General features: G+C 36.7%; 1 protein-coding gene across 5 annotated transcripts in view; it reads left to right on the top strand.

The window, feature by feature from the left end:
• The window catches only part of LOC120535554 (c-Maf inducing protein), a 181,646-nt gene that overhangs the window by 88,166 nt on the left and 66,835 nt on the right, over positions 1 to 26,645 (top strand). For 2 of the 5 annotated variants that reach the window (XM_039763479.1, XM_039763475.1), the window contains exons 2-4: positions 13,132 to 13,257; positions 23,610 to 23,660; positions 25,898 to 26,068. In XM_039763479.1, the coding sequence (XP_039619413.1) occupies positions 13,132 to 13,257; positions 23,610 to 23,660; positions 25,898 to 26,068 (348 nt within the window). The remainder of the gene's footprint in view (positions 1 to 13,131; positions 13,258 to 23,609; positions 23,661 to 25,897; positions 26,069 to 26,645) is intronic. The other 3 variants (XM_039763477.1, XM_039763480.1, XM_039763476.1) reach the window with 2 other exon arrangements.

Genomic DNA, 26,645 nt, shown 5'->3' with positions numbered 1-26,645 from the left:
AATATGTTGGTGGTTCACCTGTTGTCCTTCCTTCAACTACTTTTGGTAGGTACTAACCACTGCATTCCAGGAACAACCCACAAGACCTGCTTCTTTTGGAGAGGCTCTGATTCAGTCATTGAGCCATCACAACTTGGCCCTTGTCAGTGTTGCTCAGATCCTTACACTTGCCAATTTTTCCTGCTTCCAACACATCACCTTCAAGAAATGTCTGTTCATAACCTGCCTAATATATCCCACCCTTGACAAGTGCCATTGTAACAAGATAATGAATGTTATTTATTAATTTCAATTGTCCGTGGTTTTAATATTGTAGCTGATCAGTTAAAGGTGTGTGTGTGTGTGTGTGTGTGTGTCCTGTATGCACATTTATATTGTTGACCTTATCTCTACCAGATTTTGCCCAGATATACCCCATTTGTATAGGGAAAAATCACAGGGTATGTTTTGTTCTGAAATTTTTCCTCCTGGGGAACTTTGTTGAGTGACCTACCTATACTTTATTAGGGAAGTGCCCCAGAAGTCATTCTTGTTATTTGGCACAAGTATATAAAGTTGTTCCCCACTGTGGCTTTAGTACATGGAATTTATTTAGTAAGTGCCCCTGCACACTTTTCCACCCCAGGCTGCACTTGGTACCTCTGCTAATATTTGATAAAAGTAATAAAAAATGTACATGTTTATTTTTAGTGAAGGAACATAAATACAGGTGATTATTTTTCTGGTCTTTAGGTGGAGTGGTGGCTCTTTGATATTCTCTTTGTAGATAGTTTATTTACTGCTTAAATGCTTGATTATTGTTTTCAAATCAAACATCAATGAATTCAGCTTTTTCATGTATTAATTGCAAGCTAAAGAGACCAGGAATTGAACTGTCTTTGTACACTTGTTGTCTGGGTCCTGTTACCAAACTTCAGTTTAGCGTAACTGTCACAAATATGATACACAAAATCACATTGAAGAGGATGGACTGTATCTGATGATTCTACATGGAGAGAATGAAGTGGTGTAGCCCCATCATTGTCAAAAGTGAGATCATACTGATGCACTCACTGGTTGAAAAGCTTAGGCCTTGATTCTTGGTGAGAGGTTTACTGACCATTTTAAAATGAATCAAGAAGTATATAGTGAAGGAAGTATTCCACAGAAATGGTTATAAAATGTTAAAAGCGAAGGGATAGAGTTGAGTGCTTTGTAATGCTTTTTGAAGAATGTTAACTGTTAGTAAAGGTTTTGAGTTTTGCACAAAACTAAATTTTTTTCATGAAGGTAAAGGAGTTAATTAGCAGTGAAAACTGGTCACTGATTAGGAGAAGCGTTAGAATGAAAACCTGCAGCCACTGCGGCCCTCCAGGCCTGGAGTTCGACACCCCTACTATATAGGGTGATCCAGATCTAATTATGCAATTTTTATTACTCTATAACTTAAGTTTATTACATAGAAAATCATCCAAACAATCCTGGACCATCGAGAAGTGTGCAAACTGACGACAAGAAGAATCGTCTTCGCGCCGAACTGGAATTGTCCCTGCATAAATCAAAGTCATCCAAACGATCTGGATCTGCATAATTAGATCTGGACCACCCTGAGGAATGAAGGTCAGTAGGAACAAGACAGAATACACGTGTGTAAATGAGAGAGAGGTCAGTGGAATGGTGAGGATGCAAGGAGTAGAGTTGGCGAAGGTGGAGGAGTTTAAATACTTGGGATCAGCTGTACAGAGTAAGGGGGATTGTGGAAGAGATGTGAAAAAGAGAGTGCAGGTAGGGTGAAATAGGTGGAGAAGAGTGTCAGGAGTAATTTCTGACAGACTGGTATCAGCAAGAGTGAAAGGGAAGGTCTACAGGACAGTAGTGAGATCAGCTATGTTCTATAGGTTGACAGTGGCACTGACAAGAAAGCAGGAGACGGAGCTGGAGGTGGCAGAGTTAAAGATGCTAAGATTTGCACTGGGTGTGACAATGATGGACAGGATTAGAAATGAGTGCATTAGAGGTTCAGCTCATGTTGGACTATTGGGAGAAAAAGTCAGAGAGGTGAGATTGCATTGGTTTGGACCTGTGCAGAGGAGAGATGCTGAGTATATTGAGAAAAGGATGTTAAGGATAGAGCTGCCAGGGAAAAGGAAAAGAGGAAGGCCTGAGAGGAGGTTTATGATGTGGTGAGAAAGGACATGCAATTGATGGGTGTAACAGAACAAGATATAGAGGATATGGAAGAAGATGATCTGTTGTGGCAACCCTAACGGGAGCAGCTGAAGGAAGAAGATGCCTATGTATACATGCACATATATAGTGTTTGCATAAGTACATCTGGACAGTGAAGTCAAAATTGCTCATTCTTAAAAATGCACAGGCATTAAACTCTCACAAGAAATTATGATCAAGGCAGAAAAATATGTTTTGACCCACTGTCATAACCAGAACTTTTAGGTAGTTTTCCAACCCCTTGCTAAAATCCAGATTCAGTTGTTGTTTGTTTATGGAGTTTGTGACTCCAGTATTCTTTTCAGCAGTTAATAGACATTCTTGATTAGGTGTTAATCAGGAAACCGATCTGGGCAGTACAAGTCTTTCCACTTTCTCCCCCTTGATGATCTTGTTTCTTGTATCGGTAGTCTGTTTTGGCTCTTTGTGTTGCTACACAGTCCAACACTGCATGAAGTGACTGGAGGTCTTTTCTTATTTTTATAATTTATTGTAGAGAGTTTTAGCATATTTTTCAGTTATTTTATGTTAGTTTGTCAGAAATAAATTACAAGATACAAAGTTAATAAAGTGCACTTAATTAAACCTGACTTTTTTGGTCTCTTCTTTTAAAAGGTTAATTTATGTAGCTTCTTTCATTTTGAATCTGAATTAAAAATGTCTTTGAGAGGAGGCAATTAAGATAATCGGATATAAGAAAAGGGGGCTGCCTTCTGATTTTTTGTTTTATTATCGTCGGCCAGGTTGATTACTATAAAGAAGCAAAGGGGAACTTTGCTGAAGATGAAAGTAGAGGTGGGTGGCAGGAAATGCGCAATTAATACAAAAAGTTCTCGCTCAAACTGTCAGCTGGTCTTTAACAGGAAATTCTGTAATTCGCTACAGATGATCTCTGGTGAGCATTCTCTTTTTAGAAATTTCTGTGAAAAACCCAAGCTCGAAACTTAACTTGTGTGGCTACATTTTGAGTTACCTTCAATGCCCACCTTTAGCAATATATCAAGAAGTGTTTATTTAACAGTTTTTTTTTTTGTTTGTTTGTTTTTTTTTAATATGACAAAAAGTATAAAAAATGCTGTTACACATTTGGATGACTGGGCATTCATAATCAGTATGTGCTCATTTCCTGAGAGTTTACTGCAGCTGTTACATGGCACAATGGGCGCTTTACCATTAAAGGGAGTCCCTTTGGAAACAATAGGGTAAAGCTAGCAGGCTGGTGTCAGGGTTGGGCAGGGTAGAGGCTAGGAAAATGTGGCTAACATACTGTAAGTCTATTAGCATTGTTCGGACTGTGGTTTACAGATGCATGCTGCTCCAGTGCAATTGCTTGTTATACAGCACTCGGCTGGTTTTATTAATCTTGTTCAAACAGTTGCTAAGAGGAAAAGGCTGGAAAATATGGTTGCTATGCCAAAGGCATGATAGATAAATAAAAGAAAAAAAGAAAGCTTTGCCACTCTGATCCAGCAATGAAGCATATATAATGTGTGATATTGTATAACAGTAGCTCACGAGACAGATTGTCAGTTATTAGTTTGCATTTCTGTCTTGTTGTGATAGGTGGTAAGAGTACATTATTTAATCTAATCCCTTGGCTGCTCCAGGAACTGTTTTTTGTTTTGTTTTTTTTTTTTCTTGCAAGCAGGAAAGTAATGTACTTGTTTATTGAGATCACTTGTGACTCATTAGAAAAATTAACATTGATAGTCTGTATTGGGGGTTCAGTTATGTCCGTGTGAAAAAAGGAACTGAATTGGTTTTATGTACATGGACTTCATTGAGCAACTGTTTTAATTTGGCTAAATGTTAAGCCTTATCTGCCCCAATCCCCTTTTGCCACTAGAGGAAACACCATGGTGCTGATGAGGGCATCAAGGTTGTTTGCTGCCAGTCTAAATACAAATAAGACTGTGTAGCCAAGACAAGTTCACAGGTCGGAAGGCCATGAGTTAAGGTTAATTAACACAAGAAGTCAACCTTAGTAAGCTTTTACACACTGGATGCATTGGTGTCATTTTTACATGTTTGGATGACACTCTGCTTTAAACATATAATTTGCTTGGTAGCAACACAGAATTGTGCCCACAGGCTAATTTATTGGTGTTCTTTTCAGGCTCAAGAAGTATTGTTTTGTATTGTATTGAGTTTTGTAGAAGGTTTCACTCTATCAGAAAAAGGCAATTCTATTAGGTGTATGCAATGTAAGCGGGGTAGTTATGCATTAAGACCTCATATCATTTTTGAGCTTTAAAAATGATCTCAAAAGTTATCTGATAATTCCTGTTAATGACCAATCAAGTTTTTAAATGATGTGCAATAGCCCATTCATGATAATTTTTCATCTTGTGTCCAGTAATGCCATAATATGCACTGGCATGCATGACCTTGTACTGGATAAATGGGTGAAAAAACTGATGAATTAGCGGGATTAGCAGGGAGATAAACTCTGTCATTTTAAGTGAACCTTACAAACATAAGAATATGCATTTCTTAAATGAGAGGAGCCAAAGCAGCTTGTGAAACTGGTTTACTTAGCCAGTAGTTAAGGTTACTGTCTCATTCAGCCATCCTTTTCTGAAGTTCATCAGGGCATTGTCTCAACTAAACTCCTTCGCTACATTACGCCTTTTTTGGGAAGAAGCACTTCCTAATTTCTACTTAATAATATGCTTCACCTGGATTTTTCCCACTGTCCATTTTTCACAGTTTACTTATTAAAATTCAACTAAGTCAAATTTGTCAATATCTTTGGACCTGGATCATCTTGCAGTACAGTGTTTCCCTGTTTAGTCCTGGGCTATACTTAATTATACCTCTCTGTACAGCCTCATGAGCTGGTAGGTCTTATTTTGTTTTTTTATCATGGTCATCAGAGTATAGTGCACACATCTCCAAATGAGAAAAAATAGCACAATATAAGGATTAAGTAAAATTATCTTTAAGCTAAATATACTTTTAAACGCAGCAAAAATTTTAATATGTGTACATAACAATTTACAAAATATATCTGTGTGAAATACTAATTATTGACTCTGTTGCTCATTACAATGACATTTTTTAGGCTGAAGTCAACAGGCTGTTGATCATCTGCAAAACATTTACCTGTGATTCCCATGTTGCCCTGGAATTGTCGTCCTTAAACCACGGACATTGGTAGTCTTAAGATTGAAGTAGACTAGGATGAAAGAGGACACAAAAGAGGCGCAAAGGTGTGCAGTTCTTATGTTCAAAAGAAATAGTTTCCAAAACAACGTGCAGGGCAGCTCTTTAACTAAACAAATAGTCCATGATTCAAAACTGTTTGTGAGAAGGTAAAATGCAACAAATGTAAATGATCAATAAATATTCATTCTAACCAAGAGTAAAGTCAGTAGTCAGAATTGAGTATATGATCGTTGTTCAGTGCTTTCTCTGTTTGTTACTCTTGTCTTGCTCCACTCACCCATCTAAGGAATACTCTGTGAGGATGAGACCCTTCTCTCCATGACTCCCGTCTGAGTTACCACCCCTTGATGTCTTCAGGGATTTGCTGAGCCCAACGCGGTCTTCGCTATGCCTTGGTGTCTGCTGGATCCCTAAGAGCCCCCTCCTTGATTCCCATCCTGGTTACTATCCCTCAGCATTCAGTGGGACACACTGAGCCTAGCTCAATCTTCCCTATGCATTGATGACTGTTGGATCCTTAAGGCTCTACACCACTACACGACAAGGATAATCTGGCTTGCCCCTGGAGGCGCCGCTCACTCCGAGCTTTCCTGGGGTTTCCCTGACTGCTTCATCTTCTTCTCATAACACTGGCTTTAACTAATTCTGCTCTCTGTTCTCTTTAACTTACATGCTTGATTTTTTTTCCTTCTGTCTTGCTCAAGCTCCTTCACATGTAAACGCAAGTCAGCAGTTTGCTTATTAGTGATTCCGAGGCCATTTTTATTCTGAAAACTTTGGTGATGTAAGATAAAAGTCTGTGACTCTCAAAGTACTACTGTGTTTATGAATGTCAGACAAACATTATACATCCACCCAGGTGCAGAAGATGTTTAGTTACATTAAATACCAATTATGACCATAGATTTTGGTCATGACAGTTGGCACCAAGTGGGCAACATTGAGTTTTCAGTTGAGAAGTGAATTTCCTTTAAAACCAATCTACATCTTTATGTAAAGTTGTGTGTGGGTGTGTCGTTGGTGAGGTTGCCATCTGGTTTAAAATAACTTTTATTCTCTTATGAAATAGCAAACATCTGCCAACACTGGATGATATCTCAGTAAACACATCTGATACATGGTCATAAACAATACAGTTTCTTTTTATTAGTCTTTTATGAAGTTTGTTTTCCTGGTTTACCCATTCATGCTTTTAAAATAAACTAGCAAGGTGTATTTTGCCTTTCTTCAAAATATCATTGCAAATTTGGGTTATATTCTTATATTCATAAAATTTATTATTCATAAAAGTTAACCCGGTACTATAAAGTTGCAATTAAAGGTGCTTTCCCACCGCAGGAACTTTGTCTTCAGGAATCAATGAGTTCTTGTACGATGTAAGCCCTCGAACACTTGTGATGCATTGTGGGATATCAGAGCAACCCCTTCCTCCCCCACTTATTGTTTCAACATGCTCTGAACTTCACAGGAGTCCAGAACCCTCAGCCCCAGTGACGCGATGCAGTCCAGAGCAATTGGGAGTTCACGGGGGACCCGCTGCCTTATAGTTTCAAAGTGACTGCTACTTCACAGGGGACATTCGCCCGTCTTATAGCTTTGATGTGGTGCATGACATGGCGCAACAGGTTGGTGACTTTGAAGAGTGATGTGGTGGAATGCCAGTACTCCCATATGTGCTTTTCAGAATTTTTATTCTTTACAGGAATCATTTATTGGTCTGACTCAGCTTAAAATGATTAAAATAGACCAAGGATATCACTGACATGATATATCTGTATTAATATTTTTTAAAAGTTATAAAGATAAAGAAAAATCACATTAAAAAAGGATCTTGGTTAAAGAAGGAGTCCTCATACTGTCATAAACAGCTCTCAGATTGACAGTAACTGGCTAAGGTCAAACATTAAATCGGAAATTATCTACCAAGTTTAAAGGACATAACAAACTATGAAAATTAGAAACTAAACAGATTCTTGTCTGCTTACATCCTGAAATTCTTACCTGAAGGTCTCCTCTGAAAATTAACAGTTTCAACACCAACAAAACCCAAATGCACACAGCTGCATACATAGAATACAAGTATATTAATATATATAATATATATGCATGTAGTATGTGCATGTGTATATATACTATATATTTTATATATCTCTGTATTTTCTAATTTTTTTGTAATTTGTACTCATTTTTTAACCTGCTTATTCCTGAACAGGGTTGCAGAGTGCCCTGGAACCTATCCCAGATGGCATTCTTATACTCTTCTAATCTTTGTTCAGGTTGGCAGAATGTTTTGTATTGGTTCCTGGTTTGTTCGCTGTGTGTTTAGTGTGCAGATTCTCCTTGGGTCTATTAGTAATTTTCTCTACACGGTTGTGATGGTCTGGTTTGGTTCTACACTCCCTGGTGATTCCAGGTGCCTCTCAAACCCATAACTGTTGATAGTCATGAACTGAGATGAACCAGCAAGATGAGAATACACCCACTCACGGCAAGGGTTTGGTGTAAAACTGTCAAGTGTTTTTATTAAAAACTAGAAGAAAATAAAATTGCAAATAGTGCAGTGTAAGAAAATATTTAATAAATAAATAATCCAGTAAAATCAGTGACAGTCCGTGTGTTAAAACCAGATAAATAATCCAACAACAAATCCAGAATAAAATGCAGTTATCGGGTCCTTAGTGTTTATCCTCTATTCTTTGTCGAGCCCAGCACAACCCCCTCTCTGTCTCCTCGGCGCACCTATAGCTCTCTCAGCCACTGGAGTCTCCAGCAGCCATGCTTCTCTTCTCCGACCCTGTCTTGGCTGCCTCTGTCAGTGTCTGCCAGACCACTCAGGGTCGATTGTTTTCCCATCTTCCTTCTGGCTGCTTTGGTGTACCTTGGATTCCAAAGGTGGATTCTGACAGTGGCCTTGATTTAGGCACACCATCAAAACCACTTCTCTTAAAGTCATCAGCAGGCATGTTCTGCCCGTAGAAAACCGATCCTTTGCTCATCCATAGGGCTAATGACTGCTGTGTCTCTCGCTCACTTTCTGGGTGGCTCGCTGGCACGTTCATCTTCGGCACCCAATACTGCTCTCACTTTCTATTTCTTTCACTGTTGGGTTTTCTCTCTGTTCTCCGCCTCTCTGTTGTGTAGGCTCCCATTGCCTGATTGAGTTCAGGTGTGTATGAGGCACCTGACTGTGCTGATCGCATTCACAAGTGATTGAGAGATCAGCCAAACAACCCTGGAATGGCTTGTGCTTGCGCATACCCACACCTTTTCAAAGCCAGCATGCTTCGGGAGTAGATTACTTACTTAAAAATAGGTGTTCTTCCAGAGGGGCTTAAAGTGGAGAAGGACAAACAAATTGTGATTGCATTCACTACACTCTTGGCACGCAGACTTATTCTGATAAACTGTAAGAACCCAAACTCTCCTCTTTTAAGTCAGTGGGAAACCGATGTGTTATATTATTTGAAATTGGAAAAAGTTAAATACTCAGTTAGAGGATCCGTACAGACTTTTTTCAAAACATGGCAGGATCTAATCAGTAATATTTTAAAATAAGTTTATAAAGCACAGAGAATTTATTAATTTAGGTATGTTTGCAAGCCTTAAATTTTACGCAGTTTGGCTTGCTCTCTCTCTCAGGGGTGGGGATCGATCTGTTCTTAACATAATTCTTCTTTTTGTAAAAACTTGATTGCTATGTATGGATTGTAATAAAATTAATAAATAAAAAAAAATTAGTGTTTAACCACGGATCTCTTGTCATAATGCTAGGACTATATCCTACAATCTAGATTGGTATTTGTTAGGGCAATTACTGCTTTTAATTGGCCTGGTGTAAGCATTTGGATGAGTGTGCCAAGAAATAGACAAAGGACTGATTGCTGACTTATCGCCGGTTCTGGTGACTTCATACAATCTTCAACCAACATGGGTTAAAGGAACAGGTGGAGAGAGTATCTTAGTAACCCACCCATCATTCCACACATCCATTTTAGGACTCACTTTTCCATTTCAGGGTTACAAAAAGCCAGAGACCATAGCAGAAACCAAACATAAATAGGATACAAGTTTTTTGCAAGGCTGAGCACACCTTACAAGCAGGGCAATCACCAAGTGGAATGTGCGAAGAAAATAATACCTGAGATAAAACCATGCAGACTCGGGGAAAATGTGCAAACACCACACTAATGGTAACCATTCGTATTTTATCAAGTACTTGTGCATTCCTCCATACAGAATTCAGTATCTTTAATTACTCCATTTTTTACTTCCTTTATGGAGATTTTTTTAATTCTTAGTGTGGGGAAATAATCTACTTCATCATCAGCGCTTTTCTTGCTGTATTTATAGAAAGCTGTGAGAAAGTTTGGTGAGACACCTAAAGAAAGAGCTACTTTGTGTTATATGGAAACTTACTCATTGAAAACATTATGAATAAAATGTTATCTAATTAAAGAGTTGTGCCTGAGATTTAGGTGAATTAATTGATACAATATCATCAAGGAGACATCAAGCATAATGACACCTTTTATTGGCTAACTAAACAGATTACAATATGCTGCCTTGATAACTTGCATATTGTAATCTGTTTCATTTAGCCAGTAAAGGGTGTCATTTTCCTTGACTTCTCATTGCATCCATAATAGCTAACAGGGTACCAACACCCTATTACAACTTGATATCATCAGAAAATCTACAGTAAATTTTGACAGGATATTTAGGACAGCTTTTTTTTTCTAAAAATGGGAGATGACAACTGCTTGATGATATTTGCTATGTGCTAGTTGGGTTAAGAATAAATTTATTTTGATTAGTTAGAAAGTCAGAAAAACGTGATCAGTTCCAGATAATGTGCCCACACTGGGAAATACACTTTCATACATTGCTTTTTCTTACATTTTAAAATATAAAAAAAGAGAAGTTGAATGGGTTTCTTTTGGGAATTTGGGGTGCACAGTTTTAGCTTATATCTTTGTGAAAATATAAAAAAGTTTTATGAAAGTGGCACAGGTTATGTTAAATGTTAATAAAAAAAAATTCTCTTGATGCACCTTTTACCCTGTAAAGAATATGGAATGCACGTCCAAAAACTAAACAGGATGATATTTAAAAATATAATAGCTACTAATCAGTTTAATTAATGAATTTGAAAACCCTTCCAAATTACCCAAATAGTAACAATTATATTGTATATATAAAAATTGCGATCTTTATGCTTTTCGCCTTCATAATGTTAATGACACCAATACGATTAATCTGCAGCCTGATGTAAAATACTAGGACTGAAGAAGTTCTTAAGATAAAAATGGAGCTGTAATCTTCATAGAATGTCATAACTTACTTAACAAGTTGTACAGTGACTTTTATTGTTATTACTGAATTTAGTAGAGTTTTCAAATCTTGAACAATAGCTTACTCTTGACTTAGGTTCACCATTATTGCTTCAAACTTTGCTATTGTCAACATTTATTTGGAGGCACTAATGAACACGATACATGGAATTGTCATAGCACATTTGAAAGCTCCTGTAACTCTCTGGGACTTGCTATGATAAATTCTAACTTATTTAACTTTCTCATAGCAAGTCACAAGTCATAGACATGCGCTCATGTGTCTGCAACAGTTAATAGCCAATTAACACTCATCCAGATGTATAATGTATACACTGCCTACAAACAGTAATAAACAATGATATCTTCAAGAAAAGAAATATAGTGTATGTTTTGGACTATGCAAATGGAGTAGAGGGGCATTAAACTTTGAAGTTCCATGTTTGTCATACAGATTTGCAGGTAAGGTGGTCACTACTTGCTTATTCTCCAAGTTGCTTATTTTCTTTCATACAGCACCTCTTCTTATTTGTGTGTGTTCTTCGATGATTGGCTGCCAAAATGTGCCAAACTTATTGTACTTTTGCATTGCAATAAATGATTTGGAAGCTTGATGAAAAGTTGTGAGGATGTCATGCAATTAATCACTGCCAGCACTTCCTAGTCACGTAATTTGATTTGATCACAGGCAGCAAGATTCAGCAATTGCAGTTATTAAATTTGATGTGCTTCCAAAAAGAAGTCATGTCCTGTTCTGTTGCGTGAATCCAGATTTAGTCACCTTTTACAATATGGTGACCTTATTTTAACCTATCACATGTATTCTTTTTTTTATGGCAAAAACCTATTTCAATTTTTGTTTTACTTTCTGAATAAATAGCCAGAGACTACAGTGGTGTAGGTTTGTTGTTGTAAAGTGTAGAACAACTTAAAAAATGGTAACTGATTCCAGACAGTTTTGCTTCCAGCATGTGTGTTGTTTTCTCTTCCGTAAAAGTACTTTGGAGCTAGGATTGTTTGTTTAAGTGGTCATATACTGTAGATAATTAAACACATGTCAGCTTAGAAATATTTAGACTATAGCATGCATCACAGTCCTAAATAACAGGTGTTGTAGCCCTCTAGTGCTTTAGCAGAGTTTAAGGGGTGGTCAATGGATGCACTATGTTACTAAAATAAATCTCTAATAAAAGGGTACTTTTTCCTCAGAAGTTTTTTTAAAGTCACAGGTATAGTAATATGAATATGTTAATTATCAACAAATACCATAATTAAATCCATCATATACAAAGTAACTCTCTTTTACACTGTGCCAATTGTTAAAAAAGAGAAAAACATTCTGTTCAACTTCAATTACAGATTACTGTATTATCCTGAGAAAGGTCACTTCAACTTGTGTATTTTGTATGTAGTATGTTTCTCTTTTATATGTCAGGTAGCTGCTATTTTCAGCAAATAGATCCTCAGTAGTAGGTCTGAGCTATTGAAACCACTGCAGAGTTGTGTGCATGTGCCAGCAGTTTGTACCTTAATTTGCTGCCTGAACAAACATTTATTACATCAAACACATGACAGTGAAAAATTATTTATAAGCAAAAATGTCTCTTCAATGAAGTAAAAAAAAAAAACAACAAACCGGCTAACTCAGTCCCACAATGCTCTGGATGTTATGCCATGTGTGCATTTTCCAACTGTAAAAATAAGAAGGTACTGTTCTTATTTGGCAACAACTACAATAAGTAGACAAAAATATTTTGTGTAATTTTAAACATTGTTAATGGTACTTATGTATTTTTGTAATGTTTTAGATACGTTACTATAAGGGAGATTTAGTTTACTGTATATTTTAACTTTATATTTCAAACAATTTACAATATTTGACTTGGGATATAATGTAAATATGTAGCAGTATATCTGTGACACAAAAAAATGCAGTTATTTTTAATGGTTTGCCTGCAACACAGCCAAAATATGAAACTTTGCCCTTTCTCCAGTGTGTTACATGAATGGATATATCAGTCTGCACATGAATTTACATTTCCTTTAAAAAATGTATCACTTGCATGATCTTATTAAATCAATTATATATATTTATTTATTTATAAAAAAATCATTGTGGTACTTTATTTTGCCATGATCCTGATGGTTTATAAAAAAATTTTTAGATCAGTTTGCATTTAAAAAAAAAAAAAGGTATTTTTACAAATAATAAGATTTAGAATGGTATCCATCAGGGCTTTGCATAGGTGCTTTTTGTCTTGTTTACCTATTAAGCTTATAGCCTGGTTTCTGTTGTTGCTTAAACAAATAAGCTCCAGATTAAAACATTGTGGCAATGTGAGTGAAATTTCATACCTTTTGTAAATAGTAGATCCCAGAGGAGGAATGGCTTATCTAATAACTTTTTTCTTTCTTTTTTTTGTAGCCTACAGGATACATGGAGAACTCTGTCTCCTACAGCTCCATTGAGGACATTCAACTTCTGTCCTGGGAAAATGCACCCAAATATTGTTTACAGCTCACAGTCCCAGGAGGGACAGTTTTGCTGCAGGTAGGTGGTATTTCTCATGAAAACCTTATTTGCTCTCTCTGTTTTTCTTTTAAGACTACGTGGTAGCAGTCAATACACAGACCAGGAGGCATTTATTATATCAGCAGTAATTGTGCTGGACTGTTTATATGTTATTGTTCTTTCTCAGCTTTGTTTTTCCACTTACCGTTGGTTCTGATAGCTTATATTGATTCAACATGTGGATATACTGTAATTAATCCTTTTACATCTCCAAAGCAGCACATTCAATATTAGATCATTATTTGCTTTCTTTTTCATAAATAGAACACTGATTATTTTTTTTTCTCTAAGTCTCTGTGGGTTGACACAGTGGTGTAGTGGATAAAATTGCCACAACCCAGAGCTTTGATCCAAGATTGATTTTTCTACTGGGGTGCCTTCTTTTTGGAGTGTGCACGCTCATTTTGTGTGCTTTCTTTCACAAACTAGATTCCCAGATTGTTGCGCTGATCTGAGACTCTAAACTGACTTGGTTTAAATCCATATCTCTGTAGCCTGTAGTTGTGTTAGTAGTATTCCAAACTCTTGATTGGCAGTTGAAGGACACAGGTTTAGCATACTAGTACACTAAGTCAATAGACATAATGAAACGGCAAAATTAAGCTATAGTAGCTGGAAAAGACCAAAATTTGGAGGATAGAAACACAAAAAAGTGTCAGCCTACTTCTTTCAGGTATGAAGTAACGAGTTCCTCCAGTTCAGAAGTACACAAAGAGTAAAATGTAATGAATGAGTACAGTAGACAACAGTGCTTTTGATAATAATACTTCAGAAACTTAATTATTGCGCTTAATGATTCCTAGATGGCACAGGTACAAGGCAGATTACTGCCCAGTATAGCACAAGTCTATTGCAGGGCCCTCACAAAAAGTTAACATAAATTTGTTCACTAGGGAGATTTAGAAATACCAACTTGCTTGCTTGCCTGCCTGCCTTTGGCCAGTGAGAGAAAACCAACACTCTCTTAAAAGTAACATTAAGATTATGAAATTAACAAACAAAATTCACAAGCAATGCATCACCACAGGATGAAAAAAGCACCATAATAATTGTGAAAATAAGTGAACACAGGCTATAAACATAACTTGAATGTATGATATAAAGTACAAAATTATCTGTTTTCCCTAAATTTTCTTTAAGCTCAAAGGGAAAAGGACTCTGCAACATCAGGCCTAAGGCAGAAACCAATCCCGGAGAGGACACCAATCCGTTACTCTTAAACAAGACCAGTTAATTTAGCTTGTTAATTAAGTTACCTAATATATGTTTTCAGATATGATAGAAAACCTCATGCAGGCACAAGTAGAATATGCAACATACACAAAGACCCTGGACTAGGCCAGACTTTGATCCCGGTCTACTGGAAAAATATTGCACCAGAGTCACCAGTGTGCCACCATTCTGCTGGAACATTGTGATTATTGTGGCCTTGTAGAGTCTGCATGTTCTTTGTGTGTCAATATATTTCTCCTCCAGACACTCCAGTTGTCTGTCCTCGTTGATCAGGACATGTGTGTTAGTTTAATTGACAGTTCCTATGCTGACCCTTTTGCTGCTGCTTTTCTAGCTAATTACTAAAGTTCTAGTTTTGTTCTTTTGTGTTTTCAGAAAGAACTATAAACACTAACTTTTATACCAGACAAGATATTATAGTAAAACTAAGCTAATTTCTCATTGCCTATTTGATTCTGCTTTGGATTTTATGATGACGATGTAATACAATATGGGTGTTTCATCCCTTGATGTTTTGAACCTGCTGAATAACACCTGATGCTTATGTCTATCCTGGCAATAGTGGATACAAAGCAGTCACCACTCTATAGCAGGATGTACTGTACAGTACACTCTAGGGCATTTTAGCATTGCCTGTCATTCTGATCACATCTCTTTAGAATTTGAGTAAATGAGAGTCCCTGGAGAAAAACACTAAAGATATGCTGTCAAAATTTGAACATATTTAATGCAAATGTCTTGTGTACATGACCTAGCATTCTTTAATTATGGTGATTGGATTCAATGTACAGCAAGGTTTTGGTAATAATACACCCTGCCTTGGATAAGCAGATTAGGAAAATTGTAGGGATGGCTGGATGGATAGATGGATGGGTAATACATAATTGAACACTGAGAACAAATCAGGTGAAGTATTTGAGAATTAAGTCATATTTGCTAAATTACTTTATAAGTCTTGCATTGATTCTGATGGTGTATTTTTTTCCTCTAATTTAGACTTCCTACTGATTACAATTTTCTCAACTGATGTCAAACTGAATAAAACATTTTTATGTTGCTAGTATATTTTTACTTTATAACATTCTTTGTTTCTGCCTCAAGTTTTCACAAACTGAAAATGTGCTACTGCATTTTTTTATGTAGTGTGGTGAGTTACTCCTAATGTGTCAAATAATATAAAACTCTCTAACCCAGTTAATCCAGTTCAAAATTATCATAGCATGATCAAGTACAGAGAGCACATACACACAAATATTCAGCCTTAACACTAGCTTGAGGACAATCTAAATTTACTGATCAACCTGTCAAGCATGGCTTTGGCATGTGGGAGGAGAACTGAATTACAGTACCTGGAAAAACTCACACAGGGAGCAGGAAGATTGTGCAATCTCAGTAAAGATGATAATGGGGTACCTGATTCAAACATGGGATGTTGTTTCCCGAAATGATATCGAGAGTACCTTAGTGCTACCCAATATATCAAGTTGTTTTGAACCCAACCAGTTTTTTTTACTATTTTATAATTAGTTGAGAATAGAGGCAACTTGCATTTAGAAAGATCTGCAGCTCATGCTTGGGTGTAAAGTTTTCGTGGTATGTACAGTTTGGTTTAATTATATAAATGGTAGATGCCTTATGGTATACGAGCCCTGTTGCCTGACCACATCTGATTACATATTATTGTACAAGTAGTTTTTTTTTTTTTTTAATTTTATTAATTTTATTGTAATCATTCCATACAAACAGATCGATTTTTACAAAAATAGGATTGAAATCAAATCTACTCCCACCCCTGAGAAAGAGACCATGGCTAACAGGGTAAAACTTAAAGCTAGTAAAAATAAGTAAATTGATGAGTTTAAAAAGTGGATAAAGGTAAACAGAGAAGAAAAAGAAATGGGAAGAGAATCTACTTCCTCAGTGCTTTAAGAGCTTAATCTAAAATGTTATTGATTAGATCCAGCCAGGTTTTGAAAAAGTTCTTTACAGATCCTCTAAGTGAGAATTTGATTTTTTCCAATTTCAAATAATATAAAACATGTTACCCACTGACTTAAAAGAGGAGAGTTAGGACTCTTACAGTTTAACAAGATAAGTCTACATGCCAATAATGTAGTAAAGCAATTACAGTTTGTTTATCCTTCTCCACTTTAAGCCCATCTGGAAGTACACCAAACACAGATGTTAATGGTCTGTCTGATAAGCATTTAAAGATTTTGATCCAGAATGATGTTAATTTGGAGCAGGCCCAAATTGAAAAAGGTGGTTCTCGTGCAAAGGTGCCACAGATAAAAGATTCTCTATCTTAAAATGCTTCCTACATTGGTTCCATATTCTGAGTTAATGAAGCAAAATTGGGTTGTTAGCATATTGGCGATAACTTTCAATTATAGGGGCACAAAGCAGGGAATATAAAGAAGTACTGCCGGATTTTACTTCTATTGCAGACCATGCCTCTGTATGTTCATCTATTTGTGTCCATGTCCAGGTTTTTATAGCTTTTATGTTTGCTGCCCAGTAATAAAACTGAAAGTTAGGTAGAGCCATGCCACCTTCTGCCTTAGATCTTTGTAGGGTCGCTGTTTGGATGTGTGGGTGGTTTAAATTCCAAATAAACCATAAAGGCTATGGTTGAATCTAATTGCTTAAAAAATGATTTATTGATGTATATTGGAATGTTTTGAAATAAAAAGAGAAGCTTAGGAAGGATATTCATCTTCACAACGTTAATTCTTCCAGTTAGAGTGAGATGAAGGCTTGACCGTCTATACAAGTCTTGCTTAATTTTTTCCATACAGACGCTGAAATTTTGTTGATAGAGAGCTTTATGTCTACGTGTGATATTTACCCCTAGATATTTATTAATTCACTGGGAAGAGCACACTTTTATTCAAATTAATTCTCAGACCAGAAATCTTTGAAAATTCTGTAAATGCTGCTAGGACTGCAGGCACAGTATTTTGTGGGTCTGATAGTATGAGGTTTTTTATGGTGGCTGGAGTGCCAATTCTGCCACCAGGAGATGAAAGGATAAGACAAAATTACAGAATGTTACATTTATGTTGTTTCATCTGTAAGTAACATTTTGTTCCTGAACTTGTCTCTGAATTTTTTTTTGGAAATTCTAATCTGGCATTTTTATCTCTCATATGGAAGAATGTTATGTGTTTTGCAATGTAGTCTTTAAAATTCTACTGTCAAATTCACGCCCAAATAGTATATTGCATTACATTATGAAGGTTATCAATGATTTCCATGAGAATTGTTTCAGTGTTTTTTTCAAATGCTAACTATTCCAGTGGTAGGATTTCTATTTCAGAGTAATTCTGTAGTCTGTATCTGCCAACTGCAAATGCAGACACCAAAAGGAAAACAGCAAAGACGAAATCCAGTACCACACATTCATAGTTTTTATATGTGCACCATCAATAATGTAGGGAACTCCCCAAGGGCATAGCCAGAAACTCGTTTCAGAGAGGATGATAAAGTGCATGAAACATAATTCTATTTATGATCATAATCACTGAAATCTTGAAGTAAACTCAAAATTTGTGTTTTTGTTAATAAAAAGGCAACTTTGATATGAGGTGAAAAGAACTATATTAAGTAAAAGTACAGAATGTCACCCTCTGTAATGTTATCAGTTGTATAAGGTTTGGCATCAGTTTCTGCACATGTACCCATAGTTCATTATTCAATTTAGGTGTCTTAAGATTAAGTAGTACGTTATTTGGCCAAATTTTTTTAAAAATTAAATGGGACTGCAACCTAACAGATAGTTCCTATCTGACACCTATTGATAACAGTGTCAAAGGACTTTGTTATGACATCTCTACAAGGCTGATACTTTAATTGAAGAGTGATATTACCGCTGTTCTCATATTTAGATGTTGGTACTGCTTGAATTTTGCTTACAAATTCATGGCTTCTGAAGTTGTTACACATGTTCAGAAAAAATATTATTTTGCAATTCTTGAATTGATTGGACCATAATAAAGGAAAACATTAGTAACATCTATTGCAAATGTGACCCGAGATCAAAGCATGCAACATTTGTGCATACTGTGTATATCATATATATATATATATATATATATATATTTGACTCAAAGACAACAAATTAATAAAGAACTAGCATGCTTACCTTCTAAAATTAGTAAATGCCTGACATATAGTGTACAAAATGGGTGTTATTTACCAAAAAAAAGAGGCATCTGTTGGATCCTAGTGAAATGTACAACTCGCTGTACATGAGTCTGTGTGTGGTGGTTGTTAGGATTAAGTTTGGACTGAGTAGCTTAAGAGGTTGTAGGAATGTACATTAAGCAGCAATCTATACACCAGAACAACAAAAAAAAAAAACAGTGAAATGCAAATCTGCAGAGAAAAAAGGCAGAAAATTCCAAAATCCTGGTGGGCGAAGCATACTGCATCATTCCCAAGAAGAGTCCAGCTCATAATCTCTGCTAAAGTTCTGAGTAAATGGTCTGAATACTTGTGTCAATGATATTTAAATTTTGTGATATTTACATTTTTTATTTTTAATACATTTTTGATTTGTTATTCTGGGGTGGTGACTATGCTTGATATTGGGGGAAAAAATAATTTGATGATTTTAACACAAGGGTAGGACATAAAATAATGTGGAAAAAGTGAATCCATTGTTTGCGCGTGTGTATGTGTATATATGTGTATACAAGTGTATGCACGATAAAAGGTCCATTTTTAAATAAATAATCATCGCGCACGCGGCTTATCGAGGGGGTGTGGTAGTGTGGCTGAAGCGGTTCTCAGGGTGATTCGCGGTGTGGGCGTTTCTAACCTAAGTGCACAGGTGAGAAACTGTCCACATCCGTGATTGTTCCTGGGGCTCTGATTTGGCACAGCTGCCATGCCCTCTTGATAAATAGAAGCGTGAGTCGGATAGAGGGGAAGGAAAGGAAAGAAAGAACAGATGGACGGACGGATGGGAGGTTGCAGGAGGAAAGAGCAGGAAGCAGTGGGGAGAGAAAGAAAGCCGGTCCGGGAGAGTGAGCGAAGGCTCACATGCAGCTGTGCAGGCAGCCTGGGTGTTTGGCCGACACCCTAGGTGTAGTAGTTGTGGTCGCTCCCGCAGACAGCGGGAGTCAGGACTTGGGACGTGGTGTCCCCAGTGTGAGAGCCTTGGTCGTTGGGGAATCCCAAGTCGCTGTTCGTAGAACCTACCGGAGCCAGGGATCGGTAAGGCAACCGACCAGCAGGAGAGTGGACAGAGGGCCAGCAGCAAGTAGGGCGACTCCCCTGTTGAGAAGCCCAGATGAGAGGAGTAGGGGAGTTGCGGCAGGAAAGAAAACACCAGGCTTTGTTGTTTTAAAGGATTGCTTCCTACATTATTTAACCTTGTTGTTTTTAGAAGATTTGTTCTATTTAATTTTAACCTCCACAATAACACTGTGCGCAGCCCGACATGCCGCACCTCTGAGCATCCACTTTGTTTTCACGACCCCTCGCCGCTGAAGGCAGTGTCGTCTTCACATTGTTTACAACTCGACGCAGTTAAAAAGTAGAAAGACGCAAAGCTGTTTTCCTCATCTCTTTTACTATAAGTACTGCCAATTAAAAAAAAAACTTATAATGTGGCAGTTTCCGTGACAGTAACGTGGACGAATAAATACAACTTCTCTGTCAGAACGTGCCTGGCGGTGGATGGCTCAGCGCTAGAGTCCAGAGAGGAGGCCTGAGAGAGGGCGTGTTTGTGTTTACTTCTTTTCAATATCAGTAAAATAACTCACACAAATAATAACAATTCGTAAAGACGATATAAAAATGTTATCCACAAACGAAATGACGCTTCCCATCCAACCTGACGGAGCTTGAGAGGTGCTGCAAAGAGGAATGGGCTAAACTGGCCAAGGATAGGTGTGCCAAGCTTGTGGCATCATATTCAAAAAGACTTGAGGCTGTAATTGCTGCCAAAGGTGCATCGACAAAGTATTGAACAAAGGCTGTGAATACTTATGTACATGTGATTTCTCAGTATTTTTATTTTTAATAAATTTGCAAAAACCTCAAGTAAACTTTTTTCATGTTGTCATTATGGGGTGTTGTGTGTAGAATTCTGAGGAAAAAAATGAATTTAATCCATTTTGAAATAAGGCTGTAACATAACAAAATGTGGAAAAAGTGATGTGCTGTGAATACTTTCTGGATGCACTGTATCAATAAGAAAGCAAAGTATAAAGCTTAAGTTTAAATTACGTTCATAGACACGCTGCCGCTAAATATTCGCAGGCAAATCCACAACTTAATACCAGGAATGCCTATTAAACATCTTAGAATCACGAGTACCGATTTGGGTAGTGATCACTTCAATGAATGAAACCTGTTCAAAAAATGCATTACACAATTGAGAAGGCAGCAAAAGAATATGAAGCGAGTGACACATACAAGCATATTCATAAGTGCAGCTACTATGGAAACAAAGCACGGTGTAAACCTTAAGTTTAAATTAAGTTAATAGACATGCTGCCGCTGGCGTTTGTCATGCCTACGACGAGTACAATATTCGCAAGATACAAGTTTAATGAGAAGACGCAGTGTGTAAACAAGACTTTTGATCATTTTATAGGGGAGTTAAAATTGCTGTAATGGAGTTAAAATTGCTGATGAAGGACCTGTGCTTATACAAACGAACAGGAAAGCAAGGTGTAAAGCGTAAGGTTAAATTAAGTTCATAGACATGCTGCCGCTGGCGTTTGTCATGCCTAAAACGAATACGATATTCGCGAGATACAAGTTTACTGAGAAGACACAGGGTATAAGCAAGACTTTTGATCACTTTCTAACGGAGTTAAAATTGTTGGTGAAGGGCTGTGCATGTGAAAACATAGATGAGATGGTCAGGGACAGAATAGTGTTTGGCACAAACTCAGCGAAAGTGCGAGAGAAACTTTTAAGTGCCGGGTCTGAGCTAGAATTAAATAAAGCCGTGGACATCTCAAGATCGCACGAGATATTCACGAGATACAACTTTAATGAGAAGACGCAGGGTATAAAGCGTTGATGCTAAAGACCTGGCGAAGTCATGGAGAACATGGAAGGATGAGTTCAGAGTATACACACAACTTGCAATGCCGGAGGCAGAGGAAAACACTAAGGTCAGATTATTCCGTTATCTTATTGGAGAGAGCAGCAGAGAATTGTGTCAGGTGGTGACCGGTGATGTAAGACCTGATGAGTTAACCATGAGCTTGATAATACGTAAATTTGATGAACATTATAACCCAAAAATAAACTAAACTGTAGAGAGGTTCAGATTTTTTTCAAGAAATCAGGCAAGGGGAGAAAATATAGACAACTACGTTACAGATCTGAGAGTGTTAGCAAGCACATGCAATTTCGGGGAGATTAAAAGTTCCCTTATACATGACCGAATTGTGTGCAGAACCAGTGATGCAAGTTTGCAACAAAGATTACTGAGAGAAGACAAACTGACTTTAGAGAGGTGCATACAAATATGCAGAGCCACAGAACTGTCGAAGGAGAACAGCAGAACAGTCACACGGGCTTCCCTATTCTATACTTCTCCCAGTGCGTCTCTCTAAACACTTTGTGCAGGAACATTATCATAAGGCTTAACAATGTTATTGTTACACCTTCTACGTGCACCCAACCGTCCTTATTACAGAGTCTTCCTTGCTTTACCGCTGGCTGCTTCTTTCCATTCACCTTCCTAGCTCTTTATTTAAACAGTTTTCCTTCTCTCTTTTCCACTCCTTCATTGTCTTCTCCCTTTTCGTTCAAAATACGCGCCTCCTTGCCTTATTACAGTAAATTCCCCTTACGTCACACCATGGTGCGTTTAGCAAGGACCCACAGGCGTAGTTTGCCCCCAATTCTTAAACAAATATCCCGCAGACGGTTAATTACTGGGACATAATCTCTAAAAGGAAGCATGCTGCAGAAACAGTTAAAGGCACACAATAAAAAATTTTGTGACAACTGTTACAAGACGCCCTCGCTAAATACTCGCAAGAGATTCCACAAGTTCATAGACACGCAGGAAAATCCACAAGTTAATACCGGGAATGCCTGTTAAACATCTTACATTCACGAATAGCGATTTGGGTAGTGAATACTTCGATGAATGAAATCTGTTATCTTTACAACGGTTGATAAACACGGAATGTAACTTCAAAACAACACGTCCTCCAAATACGAACCTGATTGAAAGAAATAATGATAATCAAATCCTTGATGACGGCAACACTCATAACAGTGACAAAACAATTACATTCACAATCAGGTTATGTTATTTTTAAAATGTTTCCTTTTCTTTTTTATAACTTCTTTAACACACTACTTCTCCGCTGCGAAACGCGGGTATTTTGCTAGTATATAATATATATAAAACATGTGTATGCATGTATGTATGTTGTGATATATGGCCGGCCATCCATCCCAGCCAATACCCCTAGGCCGCCAGATGGAGACCTTCCTGCAGCATGGAGGTGCTCCAAATTCCAGCAGGGCATCATGGACATTGGAGTGTTTATTCACAGCCCTGCTGTATACTATGGGGGCCGCTAGAGGACGCTGCAGGGAGGAACAAAGAGTATTTGCCTTGCACCCCAAGAGGAATGACGTGCTTCTGGGTTGAAGAAAAGTAGTTTTTTTTCTGACCCGGAAGTGTTACCAGTCACATGGACGGAGACAGAAGAAACACTTCCGGGTTAAGGACTATAAAGGACTGGGGAAAACATCAGAGCTGAGCTGGGTGGAAGGGTGGCACGTGTCTGGGAGTGGTGGATTGTGTATTATTGTGTATTATTGTTTATTTAATGAGTATTGTGGAGAGGAGGGTGCTTTGTGCACTTTGTATTAATAAAAAGTCATTATTTTGGACTTTTATCTGGTGTCTGATGTATTGTCCGAGGGTTCAAGAGGTCAACGGCGCCCTCTATCTATCACAATGTACTGTATATATACTTATGTATGAGTACAACATTCACAAGCACTTGGGACTACTTTAGCTTATTGCTTGTTACAACTGTATAATTTGATTATGTTATATGCATTAAATTTTTATTTTTTAATTTTTTTATTGTTTTTATTTTTAGGCTGCCAACAGCTATCTACGGGATCAGTGGTTTCACTCATTACAGTGGAAGGTAACTTTTTAATCTTTACATGAATTCTAATGCTCATTTTTATGTCAAATTTAGTCTTTTGAATTGATATCTGACTTAGAGCTCTTTTAAATAGTGATTATTAATCTCTTCAATTTCCAAATATTTTGTGCAATTGTTATGAATATATCATACTGTACCCCTGCTCTCTCCATCAGATCTCTTCATGTGATACCGTAATAGCCATTTATGTGTCACTCCGTTTTTCTTAGTTCAAGAATTAATTGATTGCTGCATTACTATGATAATTCAAGCACCCATTGCACGTAAATATATTCTTTCTAGAGTGCTTGTTACTGGTCAAGACAGTTTGGAAAAGTATAAAATAGTTAAGAATGTATCTCCAAATTAGTGTATTTGGAAAACTAAGAAAAAAGTTTAGACGAAATCTGGAAATGCTGTTGTCAAGATATGTTCAATGCTTTGAAATTTCCATTTGAAAAGCAGGTTTAATGACATTAAAGTGCTTTTGCCAGAATTGAGCAGGTAGGCTTGCAAATGGCTAACATTCCTTCCCTAATTCCAGATATGTAATACAGTGTGGCTTATCAATCTAGAAACTCATATAATCTTGTATACAGGCAAGTGGTAGGATGATCCAGTGTGGTTTACAATGTTAGAAGGCTGCCTTGATGTGTGGTTCCTCAACTCAAACGTATAGTTCATATATTATTTTTATATTTGAACTGCATGTTGGATTGTTTACCTTGTAATGTACCTTATTTTTATAAATTTGTGTATAAGTTAATTTACCATTTATAACCATTCCACTTAAGTTGTGTTTGCTTTTTCAGTAGAAATACAAAAAAAACACATAAATTATTAAGTTAAATGCGTACAAATTTGATGAAAATGTCTGTAGAAGGGGGCATTGCATTAAAAGTGCAGTAAAGTAATCCTATGTGTAATTAAGTTTTAAATACTTGTAATGGTATATATCACATTTATGTTCCTCCTAATTATTTTGTGCTTATCATTCTGAATAACTCTCAATACTGCAACAGGAAATTCTAACCTGGCTTGCGTCCATTTGCTTAACCTTAACACATGAAGTTAATGATCTATTACAAATCCTGACCTTTATCCAATTAACCTCTGTAATTTAAATTAGTTAAGTCAAAGATAAGCTACTAATACGAGCCAAACATAACAAGCCTTTACTTTAATGGCATTGCAGTAACATTAACCTTGTCTTTCATTTCTGTGGGTGAATTAAGCCAAAACTACATTTTTATTGTCATTGCTAAAAAAAAAACCATCTGAAAACACAATTTTATAAACACAAAACATAGTAAAGTGTTCGTGGAGTGCATATTCAATATAGTGAAATTTGAAGAGTGCATTTACAGTAATATTTATTTCAGAAAACATAATATAAGAGCTGCCTTTGGGGTGTGTTGTCTTCAATAGGCAGCACAACTCCAAAACCATTACTGATTAAGTCTTTTAAATTGAGGAAGCAACTGTGGGTAAATTGTGGCTAGTCCCCTATATGACCCCTGTGGCCACTTTTTTTCTCTCTATGATAATCAATATCTATCTATCTACCTTTCTATCTGTCTGCCTGAGCCATCGTCTATCCATAATTTGAACCTTACAAAAAGGTCATGACATTTGCAGAGTCTGCCCTAACAGCATCTTGTGAAAGGCTTGATGAGGTGCTATAACACTCTGAAGAACACTCAAGCTCATACCCACAAACACTCTCATGAGGTCAATTTTGTGTTTCAGATTAACCTAATGTACATTCTTTAGTTGTCGGAAGAAACTGTATTACTCACATAAATCCCAATGCAGATCTCCTGAGAATGTGAAAACTGTATACAGACAGTGGTTGAATATTTACAAGTTTACAATGTATATTTATTTCTGAAGCTGGCATGTGTAATCCAGCTTTTTGTGTACCTAAGGTTTCTTTTTCCTAATAGGAACAAACCCAAATCAGTTAATTACTTTGTACATTACAGAGATTAAGTAATTATACCTAAAAATTAATTACAAAATATATTATTCCCAAATACCCGTATATAAGTGCTTTTTAATCTAGGTCTTTTAAGTGATTGATTTTACAATTTATATTTTTCTTTTCTACTGTGTGAAGCAATGTTCAAATCTGAGATTTGGGGTGGCAAATTCATTAAAGATGAGTAGAAGATGACATCTATAAAGGATTAGGCTTTTATCCTGAAATTGTCTAACTTTATTTATTTTCTTCCTAGAAGAAGATTTACAAGTACAAGAAAGTTCTAAGCAATCCAAGCCGTTGGGAGGTGGTCCTGAAGGAGATCAGAACCTTGGTAGACATGGCCCTTACCTCACCACTGCAGGATGATTCCATCCACCAAGCTCCACTTGAGATTGTCTCAAAATTACTCTCAGAGGTCAGAAAAGTGGGTTGACTCCGTTGTAGCGTTGAAAACAATAATCTTAATTTTTTTCAAATTTTTAAAGACATTTCATTTACCATTTGATGTCTTGCAGTTGATAGTTTGAGAAATCGTTTTTTTTTTACTTGTGTCATTTTCAATAAAGTTTAATGTATAGTTTAATTTAACTTGACAAGTACTTGTATTCAAATTGAGGATAACTGAAATATTTTAATAAGCTATATTAGAGACAATTGTGAATTTTAATAAATTATTTAGAGACACAGTCAAGGGTCAATAAGTAATCACAAATAGGCCAAAAGTAAACTACTAATACCAGTCTGATTTAACAGACATTTTGTTTGATGGCCTCATAGTAGTTTTAAATTTGCCCTTGGTTTTCTGCTTCACTTTTCTGTGGGTGCATTGAGCTAACACTGTTACATCTGAAGACAAACTCATGGCCCATGCAGTAAACCATTATCAGTGTGCCTGTTCTGCTTAATCTTATGCCAAGGATACATTTATAATGTCTAATAACTGTTTACAAAGAAAATATGAAATTATAGTAAACAATAAATGTGAATATATATAATAGGGG

This window comes from Polypterus senegalus, chromosome 9 (genome assembly GCF_016835505.1).
Source record: "Polypterus senegalus isolate Bchr_013 chromosome 9, ASM1683550v1, whole genome shotgun sequence".
NCBI lineage: Eukaryota > Metazoa > Chordata > Cladistia > Polypteriformes > Polypteridae > Polypterus > Polypterus senegalus.
Note: the sequence above shows the minus strand (reverse complement) of the source record. Positions and strands in the feature narration are given on the sequence as shown.